The sequence below is a fragment of the Danio rerio genome, chromosome 5, assembly GCF_049306965.1.
Source record: "Danio rerio strain Tuebingen ecotype United States chromosome 5, GRCz12tu, whole genome shotgun sequence".
Taxonomy (NCBI): domain Eukaryota; kingdom Metazoa; phylum Chordata; class Actinopteri; order Cypriniformes; family Danionidae; genus Danio; species Danio rerio.
The window spans coordinates 2,312,400-2,327,823 of record NC_133180.1 but is presented as its reverse complement, the minus strand read 5'-3'; the positions used below and the strand labels follow the sequence as shown (position 1 = coordinate 2,327,823).

The following is a 15,424-nucleotide window of genomic DNA, read 5'->3' as shown; positions in this document are numbered from 1 at the left end:
ACAACATTAGCACCTGTCAGCTTTAATTGTGGGGAAAACTGGATAATGTTGAGCTTTTGTCAGCTAATTTCAGCTTCCGGGTTTAAAATGATTTTTAGAGCGGATCAAAATTGGAGACGTAGCACAGAACTGCAAGTGAAGTGATGACGTGTCGGTTTCTCATTATTATTCATAGTGGAGTTTTCTTATCCTATGAGAAGAGCCGGCTTCTTAATTATTCATGACTGCACGTTTCCGTGGCAAGGCAGACCTGCCAATGCCAAGCTGTGAGACCCAGTGACTGGGTGAGACACGTCCACGGACCCACAGCACGCAGTATTTAGCTGTTCATGAAGGGTGGATGTGTTTGTTTCCAACATCCACAGGTTTGTTGCATGTTTTTCCCCATGATGCTGTCAGGGCCGATACAGCAAAGCTGTGTGTGTGCAGCAAGCATTTTTGTCCTGAGAGCAGTACGAGATTTGGAGAATGGCGGACGTTGTCTTTTATCAGAAGTTCGTACACATTTAGACATATCGCTGTGCTGCTGTGTTCACCTAAATCCTCCAGATTACCAGCAGGGCTAATGGCTAAAATAAACAGGGCAAGAGACCTGCTGCACTGAGTCTGCATTCAGACTAGGGATGCTCATTTCGGTTAATTTTGCTAACCAACAACCGCCGCTCATTAATCGGTTATTACCGGTTAACTGGTCAGATTACTATTCATTTTATATTAAACAAATAGACGTGTCTATTTTGTGTCTGACACATTAAATATTGCATTTTAAAATACTGATTTATTTTTATATGTTAATAGCGGAACAGAACAACAGAGCATCTTCACGCACCTGCAGTGTTTAGCACAGAAGAACAGAATAATCTAAATAAAATGAATAAAATAAATAGGACTGCCCTAAATTATTTTCACTTAAATAATTAATTTTTATTACAAAACGAAAACACTGACTGATTCTTTTTAATAACCGGCAGGCTGTTTTTTTCCAATCATATGTTTTTTCTTCCGTCAAATAAAATAGCAGACTTCCTCAAATCGCTCGCTCCATGGAAAATATGCCTTTATTTAATGCCCCGTTTGTATTATTATAATCACAAAACCTTTTTACATTTTTAATAGAAATCATTATTTTAAAGATTATGTCTTGACATGTGGTTTCCTTAAGCTGTAAAATAAAAAATAAAATAAAAAGTAAAGCCTATTTGTTGCGTTTATGACGCAGATCCAGGTCAACATAAGCACTGGTTTAGCATTAACACGTCTCGATCAAACAGCAATATTCTTCTTCCATTTTGCTTCTTTGGCAAATGTTTCTGTAGGCACGGGTTATACGTTATCGTCCCGCTAGTTAAATATGTCTTGCAGTTAAACAAGGGGCCGAAAACGGCCGAAAACAAGGCGCACCTCACTGCCTTTATGTTGACAGGGAAAAAAGAAGAGAAGAGGCGCGGTCCTCTTATAAACGACTGAATCAGCTGGGTATCGATTGTGCAGAAGTGTTGCTGTCTGTGTTGTTACAATTGTAATATTTAATAATATCATGATAATCAAGATGTGTACATTCATACAGCTCTGGATAACTTAAAACAGCGATTAGACCTTCAGAGCGGTGTTAATGCGTCCTGAAGTAAAGCGAAACGGCTATAAACTCCAGCAAGATAGAGTGATTATATACAGAGCCATATACCTTTATCTCTAAATAAAGTATAACTATAGAAACGGTGTTCATCTTAACTGAAAGCTTCTGCGTGTTTGCTGGCCTCACGCATCGCGCACCTGTCAGTCAGTCAGTCAGTCAGCACGTAACGCCAAAGGATTAAACAATAGCGCACAGCACTATACGGTTACAGAAAAGTTTGCGCTGTTATAATTCACTTACCTTTTAATACGTTTTGGTGCGATTATAATCCGTTATTAAAAACAACAACAATAACTGAATGTTTTGAATGGGTAATGTAGCCGTTGATGGATGCATTTTGGTCTCCGCCATGGAAGAATGAATGTAGGAAACCAGCTCTTTAAAAGTTCTCTGTAGTTGTCTTGACAACACAAACTGCTGCTCTGGGATGAGCCGCGTGCAAAAGATGCCCCTTACGCAAAGGCGCATTTAATCGGCCCCTTATGCAGCCAAACTAAAAATATATAAAACAATATTTTTAATCGTTTAACTGATAGCATTAATCGTCACAAACGCACCCTTTCGGTTAACGGTTAATCCATTATTTTGAGCATCCCTAATTCAGACCCGGGGATTAAGGGAAAAGTCCTCATTTAGTGTTTATATGAACACGGTTATCTTTAAACCGATATAAATTGTGGTTATCTGTATATGAAATTGCGAATAACAAATGTAGCAGGGCACTAAATTACTGTTTATTTCTTTGCATTTTAATTTGTAAACTATAAAACCAAGCTGGCTACAGCCACTCCTGCCTCTGATCGCGGAGCTCCACACCCACTATGATGCATCTTCTGAAAAAAATCTGAGGCAGACTTGAACCAAAAGTGGGGGGTGTCATGACCCTTTAGAGACATTTTCATTATAGTATTTCCTATAAAATTTTTTCTTCTGGGGAAAATAGGGCTATGAATTAAAATAACTTTAAAGCCATTTTAAGGTCAACATTATTAGCCAAATTCAGCAATATTAGTGTTGGATTGTCTCCAGAACAAACCCCTGTTATACAATGACTTGCCTAATTACCCTAACTTTACCCTAATTACCCTAGTGAAGCCTTTACATGTCACTTTAAGCTGAACACTAGTGTCTTGAAGAATATCTAGTCTAATATTATTTACTGTCATCATGACAAAGATAAAATAAATCAGTTATTAAAAATTAGTTATTAAAACTACTTGAAGAAAGCTTGAAGAAAAACTTGAAGAAATCTGCACAATATTAAACAGAAATTCAGAAAAAATATAAAAGAATAAATATTTAACAATAGGGCGAATAATCCTGACTTGTAATCCAGTGTTTTCGTGTGAATGCCTGAAGAATGTTTGGTTGTTCTTTGGTGTTATTAGAGCTTTTCTCTGTCGTTTATGAGTGTAAACAGATTGAAACTATCCCATTAAAACACTATTAGGCAGACTTATAAGTAGATGAATGAACCCGATACAGTGAGCAGGTTTTACCGAAGGACAGAGGCAGGCGGCTCCATTTGATGTCATCGGTGCGACTCCTGCGTCCGTATGCATCCACAAACACTCCGAACTCTACAACAAACCACACACACACACACACACACACTGGTTAAACACTAATCACACACACGTTTAGCATCTTAAACAGTGATTATATTCACACACACCGTGGAAGCAGAGCAGATACTCCACTTTCTGCGGCGCGCTGGAGACCTGGATGATGGAGATGGGGAAACTGTGGGAGGAGGCGGCGAACACGGCGGACGCTAACGTCACGTCATTCTTATCCAGAAACTCTGAACACACACACATAAGCAGGTTCAGTTCATCAGTAGTGCATAAAACAGTGTGTGTGTGTGTGTGACTTAATAAATTCATGCATTGTGATTTAAAAGATAGTACTGTATAAATTCAGAGGTTTAACCCAATTCACTGCGATTCTTTTTCATGAATAGATTCTGAGTTTAGTTTTTACCAGCAGATGGCGTTGCATGCTTTACAAACAGCCTTTGCTTGCCTCCAATATCTAATAAACACCACTTGAGTCTAAAACTATCATTAAGAAAGCAAATGGCAAAAGTCTTCATAGTGAGATGTGTTTACATTAATTATGTGGCATTAAAGTTGAGATGGAGCAACTGACCAATTACAGAAATAGGCTGTTATAAACTAGCCTAGAGCGCCATCTACTGTCATAAACAAGCCTAGAGCGCCATCTACTGTTATAAACTAGCCTAGAGCGCCATCTACTGTTATAAACTAGCCTAGAGCGCCATCTACTGTTATAAACTAGCCTAGAGCGCCATCTACTGTCATAAACAAGCCTAGAGCGCCATCTACTGTTATAAACTAGCCTAGAGCGCCATCTACTGTTATAAACTAGCCTAGAGCGCCATCTACTGTTATAAACTAGCCTAGAGCGCCATCTATTGTTATAAACTAGCCTAGAGCGCCATCTACTGTTATAAACTAGCCTAGAGCGCCATCTACTGTTATACACTAGCATAGAGCGCCAACTACTATTATACACTAGCCTAGAGCGCCATCTACTGTTATACACTAGCATAGAGCGCCATCTACTGTTAACACCCGCCTAGAGCGCCGTCTGCGGTTTAATGCACTCTTATGATGTCAGAAACAGTGTTTCTAGCACTCCAGCACCAGTATGGATCCTCTCACCTTCCAGCACGTACTGCTTCATCTCGATCTCATAGAACTTGTTGGTGCCGATGATGATACTGTATCCGGTGAAGTGAATGCAGCTGCAGGGTTCAGACGTCTCGATCTCCTGCACACACACACACACACACACACACATTAACAGATGATAATCACTAATCTCTGGCGTGCAGGAAGAGGTGTTTTATACTGTACTTCACCTTTCTGATGCAGAACTTGTTGAGTGTGTCATTGAAGCGCAGGATGGTGATTTTATTGGGCATCGCAGCACAGATACACATGCCTGTGTCGATCTGAAACACACACTTCATTCAGTTAAACAACAGCTTTATGATCCTCTACAGTGATGTCATGATCATTGTTGGGTGTATTTATTTACAGGTAGTTACAGTAGTTAAATCACTTCCATTACTGTTCTTTTTTAGGCAGTTGAATTAGTTGCTTATTAATGACTTTGCCTTAAATGCTGCAAATAAATTCAACAGTTGTGTATGAATAAATGTAGAGAAGCAGAGGAATTGTATTTATTTTTGTTACACAAATACATTTTGCAGAATATTTCTTAACTTAAGAAATTAGTTAATAGCAATATTTGGCGAAATTCAGAGAAGCAGAGAGTTTGTTTGTGTATATATATTATTATAAATATGTTTTTCAGATATTTTGCATAATAATTAGTTTTTAACAACAGAATTTACATAATTTAGTCCAACTGCACATGAAATAAATAACAGATAACAGTATGAATGAAACAGGCTGTATGAACACTGAAACCTTTTGTGTTTTAATAAATTAAATAATTAATTTTGAAAAGTATTTCATTTTTAAAATGAAGCAAAAAGTCCTCATTGTACAATTTTAAAGAATTCTGTCTTTAAAGGTGCTGTAAGGTTGACCTCCAGTGGTTGAACTAGGTATTGCACTCATGGATCAAAACACATTTTCAATCTGCCTCTCCTCTGAAAAGTCCATGCAAGTGCAGGTTGCCAGATTGACGTGAGCGTACCTGACCATACCCGTCAACCCTCCTGTTTTCCCGGGATTCTTCAGTATTTTACAGTTCTAACCTGCTGTCATCCCTTAAAGATATTGTCCTGTATTGTCAGTTTTTCTCTGAAGGGTGGCGAATAAACATTAAAGAGCCGATCCTCCCTATATGCAACCCATACCGCTGAACCACCAGGGGCCGCCCCTTGCTATTAAATGCAAGTCTGTTCTGTGCTTTCGCTTAGTTTAGGCATGAAAACACTTTGAAATAAATATAAAAACAGCTTGGTTCATTCCTTTTCCTTACAGGTGCCGTCGTCCCTTCATATGCAGTCCTCGAAACAATCATTTAGCAGTGCGTGACTGTCAGCTGACACGCTCCACAGTGATAAACAGACGCTGTTTCCAGAAAAAGATTCTGTACACGTGATTTGAAGCGGAGCGAAAGTCTGGGTTTTGGGTGCTTTTAAACAGACATATACACATAATTAATAATAATAACAACCAAAGATGTCGATCTAGTTGTTTTTTGTTGTTTTTTCAAACAAAACTAATGTAATTCTAAATGAGCATAACAGTTAGGAAAGCAGTCGAATGCTTTCATTATAATGCTAGATGTGTGCTTTTTTAAAGTGACACCTCTTATTTAATGTAATCAAACTAAATAATTTAAATAAATGAGATTCCTTCATTGCTCTTTAATCAGAATGTGTAAGCTTTACAGTGAAGAAACAGCTAATGAGATTTGATAGCTTGATTTTATTTCTTTATAATAGCTCATTTTAATGAGCTGAACTGTTTGCTAATGTATTGGCTGCTAATGTATACTATTTATTTTTTCTTTTGTAAATTATAATAATTATTTAACTGTTTATTGACAATGAAACAGCTTTAAATTAACATATTTAGTAATTGGTTAATCTTTTTTTTTTGGGTGGGGGGGGTTCCTTAATATGGTGGGCATATCCCTTATTTTCACATCCCATTGTTGACTGTCAAGCCTAAATTCTGATTTAAAGCTGATTTAATTTGTGTTAAACCCAACGTCAAGCGGTAGATGAAATATTTTCCATATTAAACAACCATTTGGCTGGAGTGCAGTGAGTGCACTATTCTGTGCTTCTGACTTACACTATTCTGTTAAATTTCTGTCGTGTTTCATTTGGTGCAAACAGCCAAATTGCTCATCCCTGCAAATCTCATCATGTAGCGTGTTGTTATGGACACGGGTTACAATGTAACCTGCTCACCTAATCTTTACGTTCGTAATATTTAGAATTTTTGCAAAAAAATAACCTCATGTGGAACTCTGAATCTGCGTCTCATTTCAGAGTCTGCTACTGTCCACCAGAGGTCGCGTTTCAGTCACTGACGTACACTTTGAGAGCGTTCCTGACTGACTGAATGAATGAATGAATGAAATACACTGATTCTCACCAAGGCAACCCAGAGTGCTGAAATATTATTGGCTCAACGAGCATTGGGCGGGTTGAATGACCAAAACAAAGACAGCCGTTCCGGCACGTAACACACATTCAAAGCAGAATCTCCTACTTCAGCATTGTTTTTCAGATAAAGAAGATTGATTTCTGAGCATGTTTCTGAATATCTGCACACAGTGTTTCTGCATAATATCAGCATGAGGGTGTTTTTATGCTTTAGAAGAGTCAAAAACTTTCACCTTTAATACAGTCTCTATTGTCTATGAAATCAGATTTATAGGGATTTTATGTAGTCAAGAAATTCAACTCAGACATTCAATTCATATAATAGTCATTTAAATCCAATATAATGATGTAATTAGTCATTAATATTGTCAATTAATAAAGCCACTCAATACTGGTCACAACTGTCAACTAAATATAATGATAATAATAAGCTACAGTTGCAAAAAAAGCCTCAGTAATAATCAGATGAACAACAGCAAAACTGAAAACAAAATATCAACCCGAATTCGGATCTAAAACAATTGACAAAAAGGTTACGAGCACACAAAAATAATAAAAAATAAAGCAGAAACAGCATAATCTGCAGAAGGACTTTGTGAGTGTGTGTGGCTGACGGGACTCGTGTAAAAGCTTCACCTTTCCGGAAGCGAAGAGATGGCAGCCCTTCACCGCCTCGAAGATGTAGGGGCTGAGATCAGGCTGAGCCGGCAGATGAGACTGAGCCAGAGACTGCTTCACCCGCTTAATCTCCACCAGACACAGAGCACGCTCCTTACCTGACACACACACACACACACATCATATACATAAACACCATATAAAAAGTTTTGTCTGTTCTAAAGGCAGATTTTAAAATTGCGCCCTCCTAAAACTATGATCAATTTCCTTTTATGTGTTTAAAATAACGCATGCATGGATTTGATTTATGCACGAAATATTAATGACTGTTTTTACTCCATAGATCTTTGTATTGAGCAGTGAGAGTGTGTGTGTGTGTGTGTTAAGAGTGTGTGTGTTCAGCACTGACCGGTGATCATGAGCAGCTTGTCCAGCTCTTTCAGGATCTGTATCTGGAACACAGAGTCCAGACCCGGGATGTGTGTGAGCGAGTTCTTGATGACGTTCAGAGCGTACAGACCCTCCTCTGAGCCCACCAGCACGATCTGAAACACACACATGAGATGAGCTTACAAAAACATACAAAAAAAAAAAAAAGCACACTAATAACAGGAAGTGCTTGTGTGTTTGCCTTCAATAGTCAACAAAGCATCTTGAATCAAAGTCAATGAGCAGATGCACCACATTAAATCCCTTGTTTCTCACTTCATACATGTATCAGGGTATCTGCATATTTTTTAACAGAAAATTTAAGACCTTTTAAGACCTTTTTAAGTCCTCTAAAATGAAAATTTAAGACTTTACCTAAAAAAAAAAAAACAGGAAAATGTTCAGTGTGAACACAGAATGATGTGGTGAAGTATGGCAGCAAATCTATGGCGGCAAATCAATGGCAATATAAATCGAGCGCAGCGGTGATGTTTGCGTGCGAGGAGAAGTGAACCGTGAGCAGATTACTTGGTTGACTTGGTTTACTTGTTATCTCTAACGCTATTGGCTACTGTGCCTTTCCGGAAGTTAGCCGGGATTGGACGCAAGTTAAAAGATCACGCCGTTAAATATATATATAATTTGCAAGTCATAATCATAAGAAACTTTCTGAGAACTTTATGAACTTTATGAGGATTCAATCTCGAGAAACAGTCAAATAATATCCAAAATAATGACTTGCATTCTTGTAACATGACTTTCTGAACCGATTTGATTTGTCCGTGCAGCACTTGTCTGGTTTGTTGTATTTTACTTCATTATTAACCACAACAGCAGTGCTCATTATTACACTTGGGGATGATCTTTCTAGGAAATATTGTCTTCAGAAGAGTTTATTTGCGTTTTAGATCTTTATAGATAATTATAATTAATTTATCTTTATAGATAATTGTTAACATTGTTTGTAATATAGATCAGTGTAAAAAATATATATCTATATATATTATATATATATTTCAATCTCATTTTTAGTTAATGATTGAATAACCTGCATATAAAGACTTCAATCAAAAATGATTAGCCCAATTAAACATAAAAAATACAGTGACAGACATTCAGATGGGTTTTTATCGCCACCTATTGAGCAACAATTTAATTTCTACAATCTTCGTTTGGCTTTACTCACTATCCATTACATCATTCCACTTCAGAGGCATACAAAAACTACTTTCTATACGACAGGCCCACATCTTAAAGGTCACATATGCAGTTGAAGTCAAAATTAGTAGCCCACTTTTTTCTTGTTTTATTTCGGCAAGAATAAAAGCTGTTTTAATTTTTTAAAACCCATTTTAAGGTCCATATTATTACCCTCTTTAACCTATTTATTTTTTTCGAAAGTCTACAGAACAAACCATCGTTATACAATAACTTGCCCAATTACCCTGCCTAGTTAACCTAGTTAAGCCTTTAAATGTCACTTTAAGCTGTATAGAAGTGTCTTGAAGAATATCTAGTCTAATATTATTTACTGTCATCATGGCAAAGATAAAATAAATCAGTTATTAGAAATGAGTTATTAAAACTATAATGTTTAGAAATGTGTTGAAAAAAATCTTCTCTCCGTTAAATAAAAATTAGGATAAAAATAAACAGGGGGCTAATAATTCAGGCGGGCTAATAATTCTGACTTTAACTGTATAGTGGAATAACAGACTAATGGCAATATATTTACTATAAACCTTTGTACTTTATGCACTGCATGCATGTATAGCCTATTTTGTATACTATTGTCCATCCAATTTATTCTGACTTGTTCTTCACAGAAAATGAGTCAAGGACAATGAATCTTAGAAAAAAAAAAAAAAGATTTTTGTAAATTTATACACGTTTAGTTTGAGTTCAGTTTAAATGTAGGTGCTAAACTTCATCAAATGGTTCAAAACACATTTAAAGTCTGAATTATTCGTCCTGATTTAATAGCCCATGTATATTTTCCCCAATTTCTGTTTAATGGAGAGATCTTTTGCCACATGGTAAAACTCTCTCTTTCTCTCCCAAGTAATAAAGTTTGTTACAGAAATATATCTCATTATTTTGATATGTCATTATATGACTTGGTCATGATGGTAAGAATAGGCATTATTATGAGATTAATTATCGCGCGTGAAGATCCCCTGTGCGCTCGCGAGCTGTAATTTTCTCGCGTGTAGACCTGTAATCTGCTCACGGTTCACTTCTCCTCACGCGCAAACATCACCGCTGCGCTCGATTTATATTGGCATTGATTTGCCGCCATAAGACGAGTCGGACATGATATTTAAGATCCCACATGAAATTTAAGACCTCCTTATGGAAAATTACAGAATTTAAGACATTTTCAGACCTTAAAAATCGAAAATTTTATTTAAGACATTTTAAGACTTTTTAAGGACCCGCGGGGACCCTGATGTATTTGTAGACTAATAACATTGGCAGTAACAGTGTAGATGCTGCAGTGTTTTACCTGGTCGGTCAGAGGTAAAGTACAGTTAATATCCAGCCGATCGTCTCCCTCTAGCTTCAGTAGAGAGTTTCCCAGCAGCTTCTGCTCACAGAAGAACAGACACAGAGGAGAGATTCAAACACACCCACTTCACATCTCACTCTGTTAAAGGGACAGTTCATAAACAAACGTAACCCTCATTTACTGCAGCGTTACTTTCTGCTGAACACAAAGGGTGGATACTGGTAAGCACTGACTTCCATAGCAGGAAAATAATACATAGGTAGTGCTTTTCTTATAGCATGCCTACATTACAGAATGCATTACCGGCGATTATTAGCAATGCCGGATGGATTGTTATAAAAGACTCCTTCTTAAAAACGCATCTTTTTAATAAAGCATTTAACTTGTGATTATCACCAGCATCATTTTTTAATGATTATTATTAGAATTGTTAACTTGTAACTGAAATATGATGTTAAGCTTGTAGTTCTGGCTTGGGTTGCATTTTTATTTGTTGTTGTATATCTTTATGCGTAAGAGTTTAAGAAAAAATCATTATAAATTATAATTAAAATGTATTATTATTAGGTTTGCAGCATTCTATTGTGTTCAACAGAAGAGAGAAGCTCAAACAGGTTTGAAACAAAAGTGGAGTTTTTATTTTTAATTTTGGGTGTACTGTCCCTTTAAGAGTGTTTAATGCTAATGTTGCGGACAGATGAGCCAATCAGCAGAAAGAGCCGCCTTCTTCTTCAGGATCTGCCAGTGTTTCCTACTGCAGTGTCTAAATCAACAAATCTGACCCTAAAGCACAACATTTTTTTATTTTTTGGAAATGACACTGTATTATAGATCTTTAGTTCATGCCAAAAATCATTTAAATTCGAAAGATTACGTGAAAAAAAAAAGACATTTTGTAAATTTATTTTCCGTAAATCTATCCAAAAATCATTTTTGATTAATATTATGCATTGCAGCAGAGTGTCTCTTAGTGGTGTCGCACTGTTTGGCATTTCTGTGTGGAGTTTGCATGTTCTCCCCGTGTTGGCGTGGGTTTCCACCAAAGTCCAAACACATGCGCTATAGGGGGAATTGATTAACTAAATTGACTGTGGTGTATGAGTGTGTGTGTGTGTGTGTGTGTGTGTGTGTGTGATTGAGTGTGTATGGGTGTTTCTCAGTACTGGGTTGCAGCTGGAAGGGCAGCCGCTGTGTAAAACATGCTGGGATAGTTGGCAGTTAATTCCGCTGTGGCAACCCCTGATAAATAAAGGACTAAGCCAAAGGAAAAAATGAATAAATTAGAGCTGAAGATCTTCAGCCAGACCTAAAGGGACCCGACAGGTTTGGGCAGGTTCGGGCTTAATTTATATCATTTTAGACGGGGTTGGATCGGTTAATGAATGGTCATGTGATGCATTTTGATTAGCGCGAGAAAGTTATCAAATCCAGGGTCACAAATTTTAAATTTACTTCATAAATATTGACTAATATAATCATCTGAGTGATTCTTTTAATATGAATCGATTCATTTGAATCATTTGTTTTTGAATCGTATTAACCTGGTTGTGCTTCATGTACAGAAGTGTTCAGATCGCCTCAATATCAAGATGTTTGGGTCACACTTTACGATCCGCTTTTTAAGTGTGACGTCACGCCATTTGGCTTCCGGGTCCGAGCGCTCTATTTAACTGAATGGGAAGACTCATAAAATGGTAATAATAAACGTTTACGAAGCGATTTAATACTTTCGAAAGTCACGATCGCAATATATATGTCCATGCCTAATATCAGATGGCCAGAAAGTGATTCATTGTTTTATAAATTGTTAAATTTTTTGTATTTGTTAAGCAGCAAGCCCAGAGATTGTTGTGTACACTATGATTTTATATAAAATTAACTTTAATGTCTGATAGGAATAAAACATGATCATAAACGAATGATTTCTCCACTCAAATGAATGGCGGCTTGGACCCGGAAACAGTATTACAATGTCACAAACACATCACCACTTAACAGGCAGATATGGTTCCATTAGTTAATGTTAGTTGATGTAACATGAACTAATAATGAACAGCTCTTGTACAGCACTTTTAATTATAGTTCAGCATTCAGTAGTGCATTATTAACATCCACAGTCATACTTGCTAACATTAGTTAATGCACTGAGTTAACATCAACTAACAATGAATACCTGTATTTTCATTAACTAACAGCAACAAATACTGTAATAAATGTATTGTTTGTTCATATTAGTTAATGCATTAACTATCATTAACTAATACAACCTCACTGTAAAGTGTGATCGATGTCTTATCTTTAAGCATGAATCCTCACACATTTAATTTTGCAGCAGGAAACACTGGCTTATGTGGATGATGTACAGCGAGTCCTGCAACGCAATGAAAACAAGAGCTCATGGTCTGATGATGCAAGCAACACGAGCACCGGGCAGAGGAGCATGCTGGATAATGCACACGCACACAACAGTGAGTGTGTGTTTGGCTTCCTGCAAACAGCTGATTACCTGAACCAGCGGAGAGAGCGTCTTCTGACGTTTAACACCGGCCTACAGCGGTCAGAACACAACCACACACTCACAGCATTAGAAAACTCCCCAAAACTGATATATATATATATGTGTATATGTATATATATGTATATATATATATATATATATATATATATATATATATATATATATATATATATATATATATATATATATGTGTATATGTATATATATGTATATATATATATATATATATATATATATATATATATATATATATATATATATATATATATATATATACACATATATATACATACATATATATATATATATATATATATATATATATATACATATATATACATATACACATATATATATATATATATATATATACATATATATACATATACACACATATATATATATATATATATATATATATATATATATATATATATATATATATATATACATAAAAGACTATATCAGGTCATTGCTACATTAGAAATTGTGCTTTCTTGGCATCATGTTTTTTTTTTTAATTCACAGCTGATGCTTATGAATACAGCATTAAAAATGAAAGAAAACAAAAACATATGCAGAAGAAGTCTTAAACAACAAAATAATCATACCAGTTTGACATTTAAAATAAAGAGTCAATTAATATAATTAACACACACACAGACACACACAAAAGAAGAACAATTAGAAATGTTGACTTAGCTAATAAATAAAAAAATAAAATAAATAAAGTAAAAAAATAATAATAATAAAACAAAAATAGAAAGTAAAAACACTAAATGAAATCTAAAAAATGTACTTTAAAATTTAAAATGAAGAAATAAAAGCTCATTTAAATCTTTAATAGTATTTAAATAATATTAAAATAACACCCAATAAAAAGAAATGTACTTTTTTTTTATTAATTCAATTCCACAAGAACAGGGAGTATTGCACATTCATGACGAAATAACATTTAGCTGTCAGAGGAAAGAAAAGAAAGAGATTTACATCAATATAAAAGCTTTCGGAGCATTGCAGGTTTATAGTGATTTTTGTTTTTTTGCAAGTTCCAAAAGATTCACAAATGTTCTAATTAAATGGTCAAATCTACAGTATATGTGGTCTATTATAAGTCAAGTTCCTGTTATCAGAATATAAAAGCATGTAAGATTTCTATCATTCACTGCATTAACAAATTTCTTACATGCACTGAATCGTTTTGCAGTGGCAATCTTAAAGGGACAGTACACCTAAAAATGAAAATCCCCTCATCATTTATTCATTTGTTTGTTGGATCTGCTGTACACAATAGAGGAAATAATCCAACAGCTATGAAACAAACACTGCAGAGAAGCTTCTCTATGTCTTGTTTCTATTGCGTCTACATATTTGAAATCAAGAAGCATTTTCTAAACAAAAAACAAATATTGTCTTGTTTTCAGAATAAATATACCGAAATTGAGTGAGTTTTTCCTTAAAACAAGCAAAATAATCTCCCCCGATGGGGTAAGAGCAATGATTCATTCATTCATTCATTTTCCTTTAGCTTAGTCCCTTATTTATGAGAGGTCACCACGGCGGAATGAACTGCCAACTATTCCAGCATATCTTTTACACAGCGGATGCTCTTCCAGCTGCAACCCAGTACTGGGAAACACCCACCCACCCACCCACTCCCTCACACACAACGATTAATTTAGTTGATCAGTTCCCCTATAGCGCATGTCTTTGGACTGTGGGGGAAACCGGAGCACCCTGAGGAAACCCACACCAACATGGGGAGAACATGCAAATCGAGGTCTGCATTCCCACGGGACAGCCGCGGTACCCGACCAGATTTCTGCTGCGCGGGAATAAATTTCCGAATAAATCGCAGGAACGGTCGGTAACGGGTTTAATTTGGGGAGGGAGCAGGCTGTCTAGCAATATCGCGGATATTGCTATGCGAATGAGAGAGAGAGAGAGCTTTGCCTGTGTGTGTGCTTGGTGCTTGTGTGTGTGTATGTTAGTGCGCGTGCACGAATGAGAGAGAGAGAGAGGGAACTTTCCCAGATAGGAAAATACACTCGGGCCAGTTCCGGCTAGATCCTCGCCTGCCGGAGACTTACCACTCGGCCCGGCTCCGGCTGCCGGACTCGGGCCGGATGCTTGTGGACTCACTGCCCGATTCCGGCCCGAATCAATCTGGCCAGATGCGGCGGCCGTAAGCGAGCCGGAATCGGCCCGAGAGTAATGTGCGCTGCGGCCCGGAGCTGGCGCGACTCAGTATTTATATACCTTTATATAAAACCTTTTGGTATTACATTGGTACTTGATACATGGTATTACAAGCCTTTGAGTTGATATAACAGCAAACGCCTGTGTGTCTGCTTGGTGCTTGTGTGTGTGTTAAAATGGTGCGGGTCGGGCAGCAGGACAACAAATTCCTAATATAAGTGGGAGCGGGATTCAAAATTTAGTCCCGCGCAGATCTCTACATGCAAACTCCACACAGAAACACTAACTGGCCCAGTCGGGACTCAAACCAGCGACCTTCTTGCTGTAAGGCAACAGTGCTAACCACTGAGCCACCGTGCCAGCCAGAGAGAACTAATTAATACGAAAAAACAT

The 15,424-nt window shown here is 36.7% G+C and overlaps 2 protein-coding genes across 17 annotated transcripts in view; both read right to left on the bottom strand.

Moving 5' to 3' along the window:
* The window catches only part of si:ch73-55i23.1, a 782,803-nt gene that overhangs the window by 442,424 nt on the left and 324,955 nt on the right, over positions 1–15,424 (bottom strand). The window lies entirely within an intron of this gene.
* The window catches only part of cita (citron rho-interacting serine/threonine kinase a), a 233,759-nt gene that overhangs the window by 11,952 nt on the left and 206,383 nt on the right, over positions 1–15,424 (bottom strand). For 9 of the 16 annotated variants that reach the window (XM_073951763.1, XM_073951764.1, XM_073951765.1 and 6 more), the window contains 7 exons: positions 10,312–10,392; positions 7,786–7,921; positions 7,395–7,534; positions 4,524–4,616; positions 4,324–4,432; positions 3,312–3,440; positions 3,136–3,216 (listed from right to left, as the gene is read on the bottom strand). In XM_073951763.1, the coding sequence (XP_073807864.1) occupies positions 3,136–3,216; positions 3,312–3,440; positions 4,324–4,432; positions 4,524–4,616; positions 7,395–7,534; positions 7,786–7,921; positions 10,312–10,392 (769 nt within the window). Of the gene's footprint in view, positions 1–3,135; positions 3,217–3,311; positions 3,441–4,323; positions 4,433–4,523; positions 4,617–7,394; positions 7,535–7,785; positions 7,922–10,311; positions 10,393–12,820; positions 12,863–15,424 lie in introns of all 16 variants that reach the window. The other 7 variants (XM_073951757.1, XM_073951760.1, XM_073951761.1 and 4 more) reach the window with 1 other exon arrangement.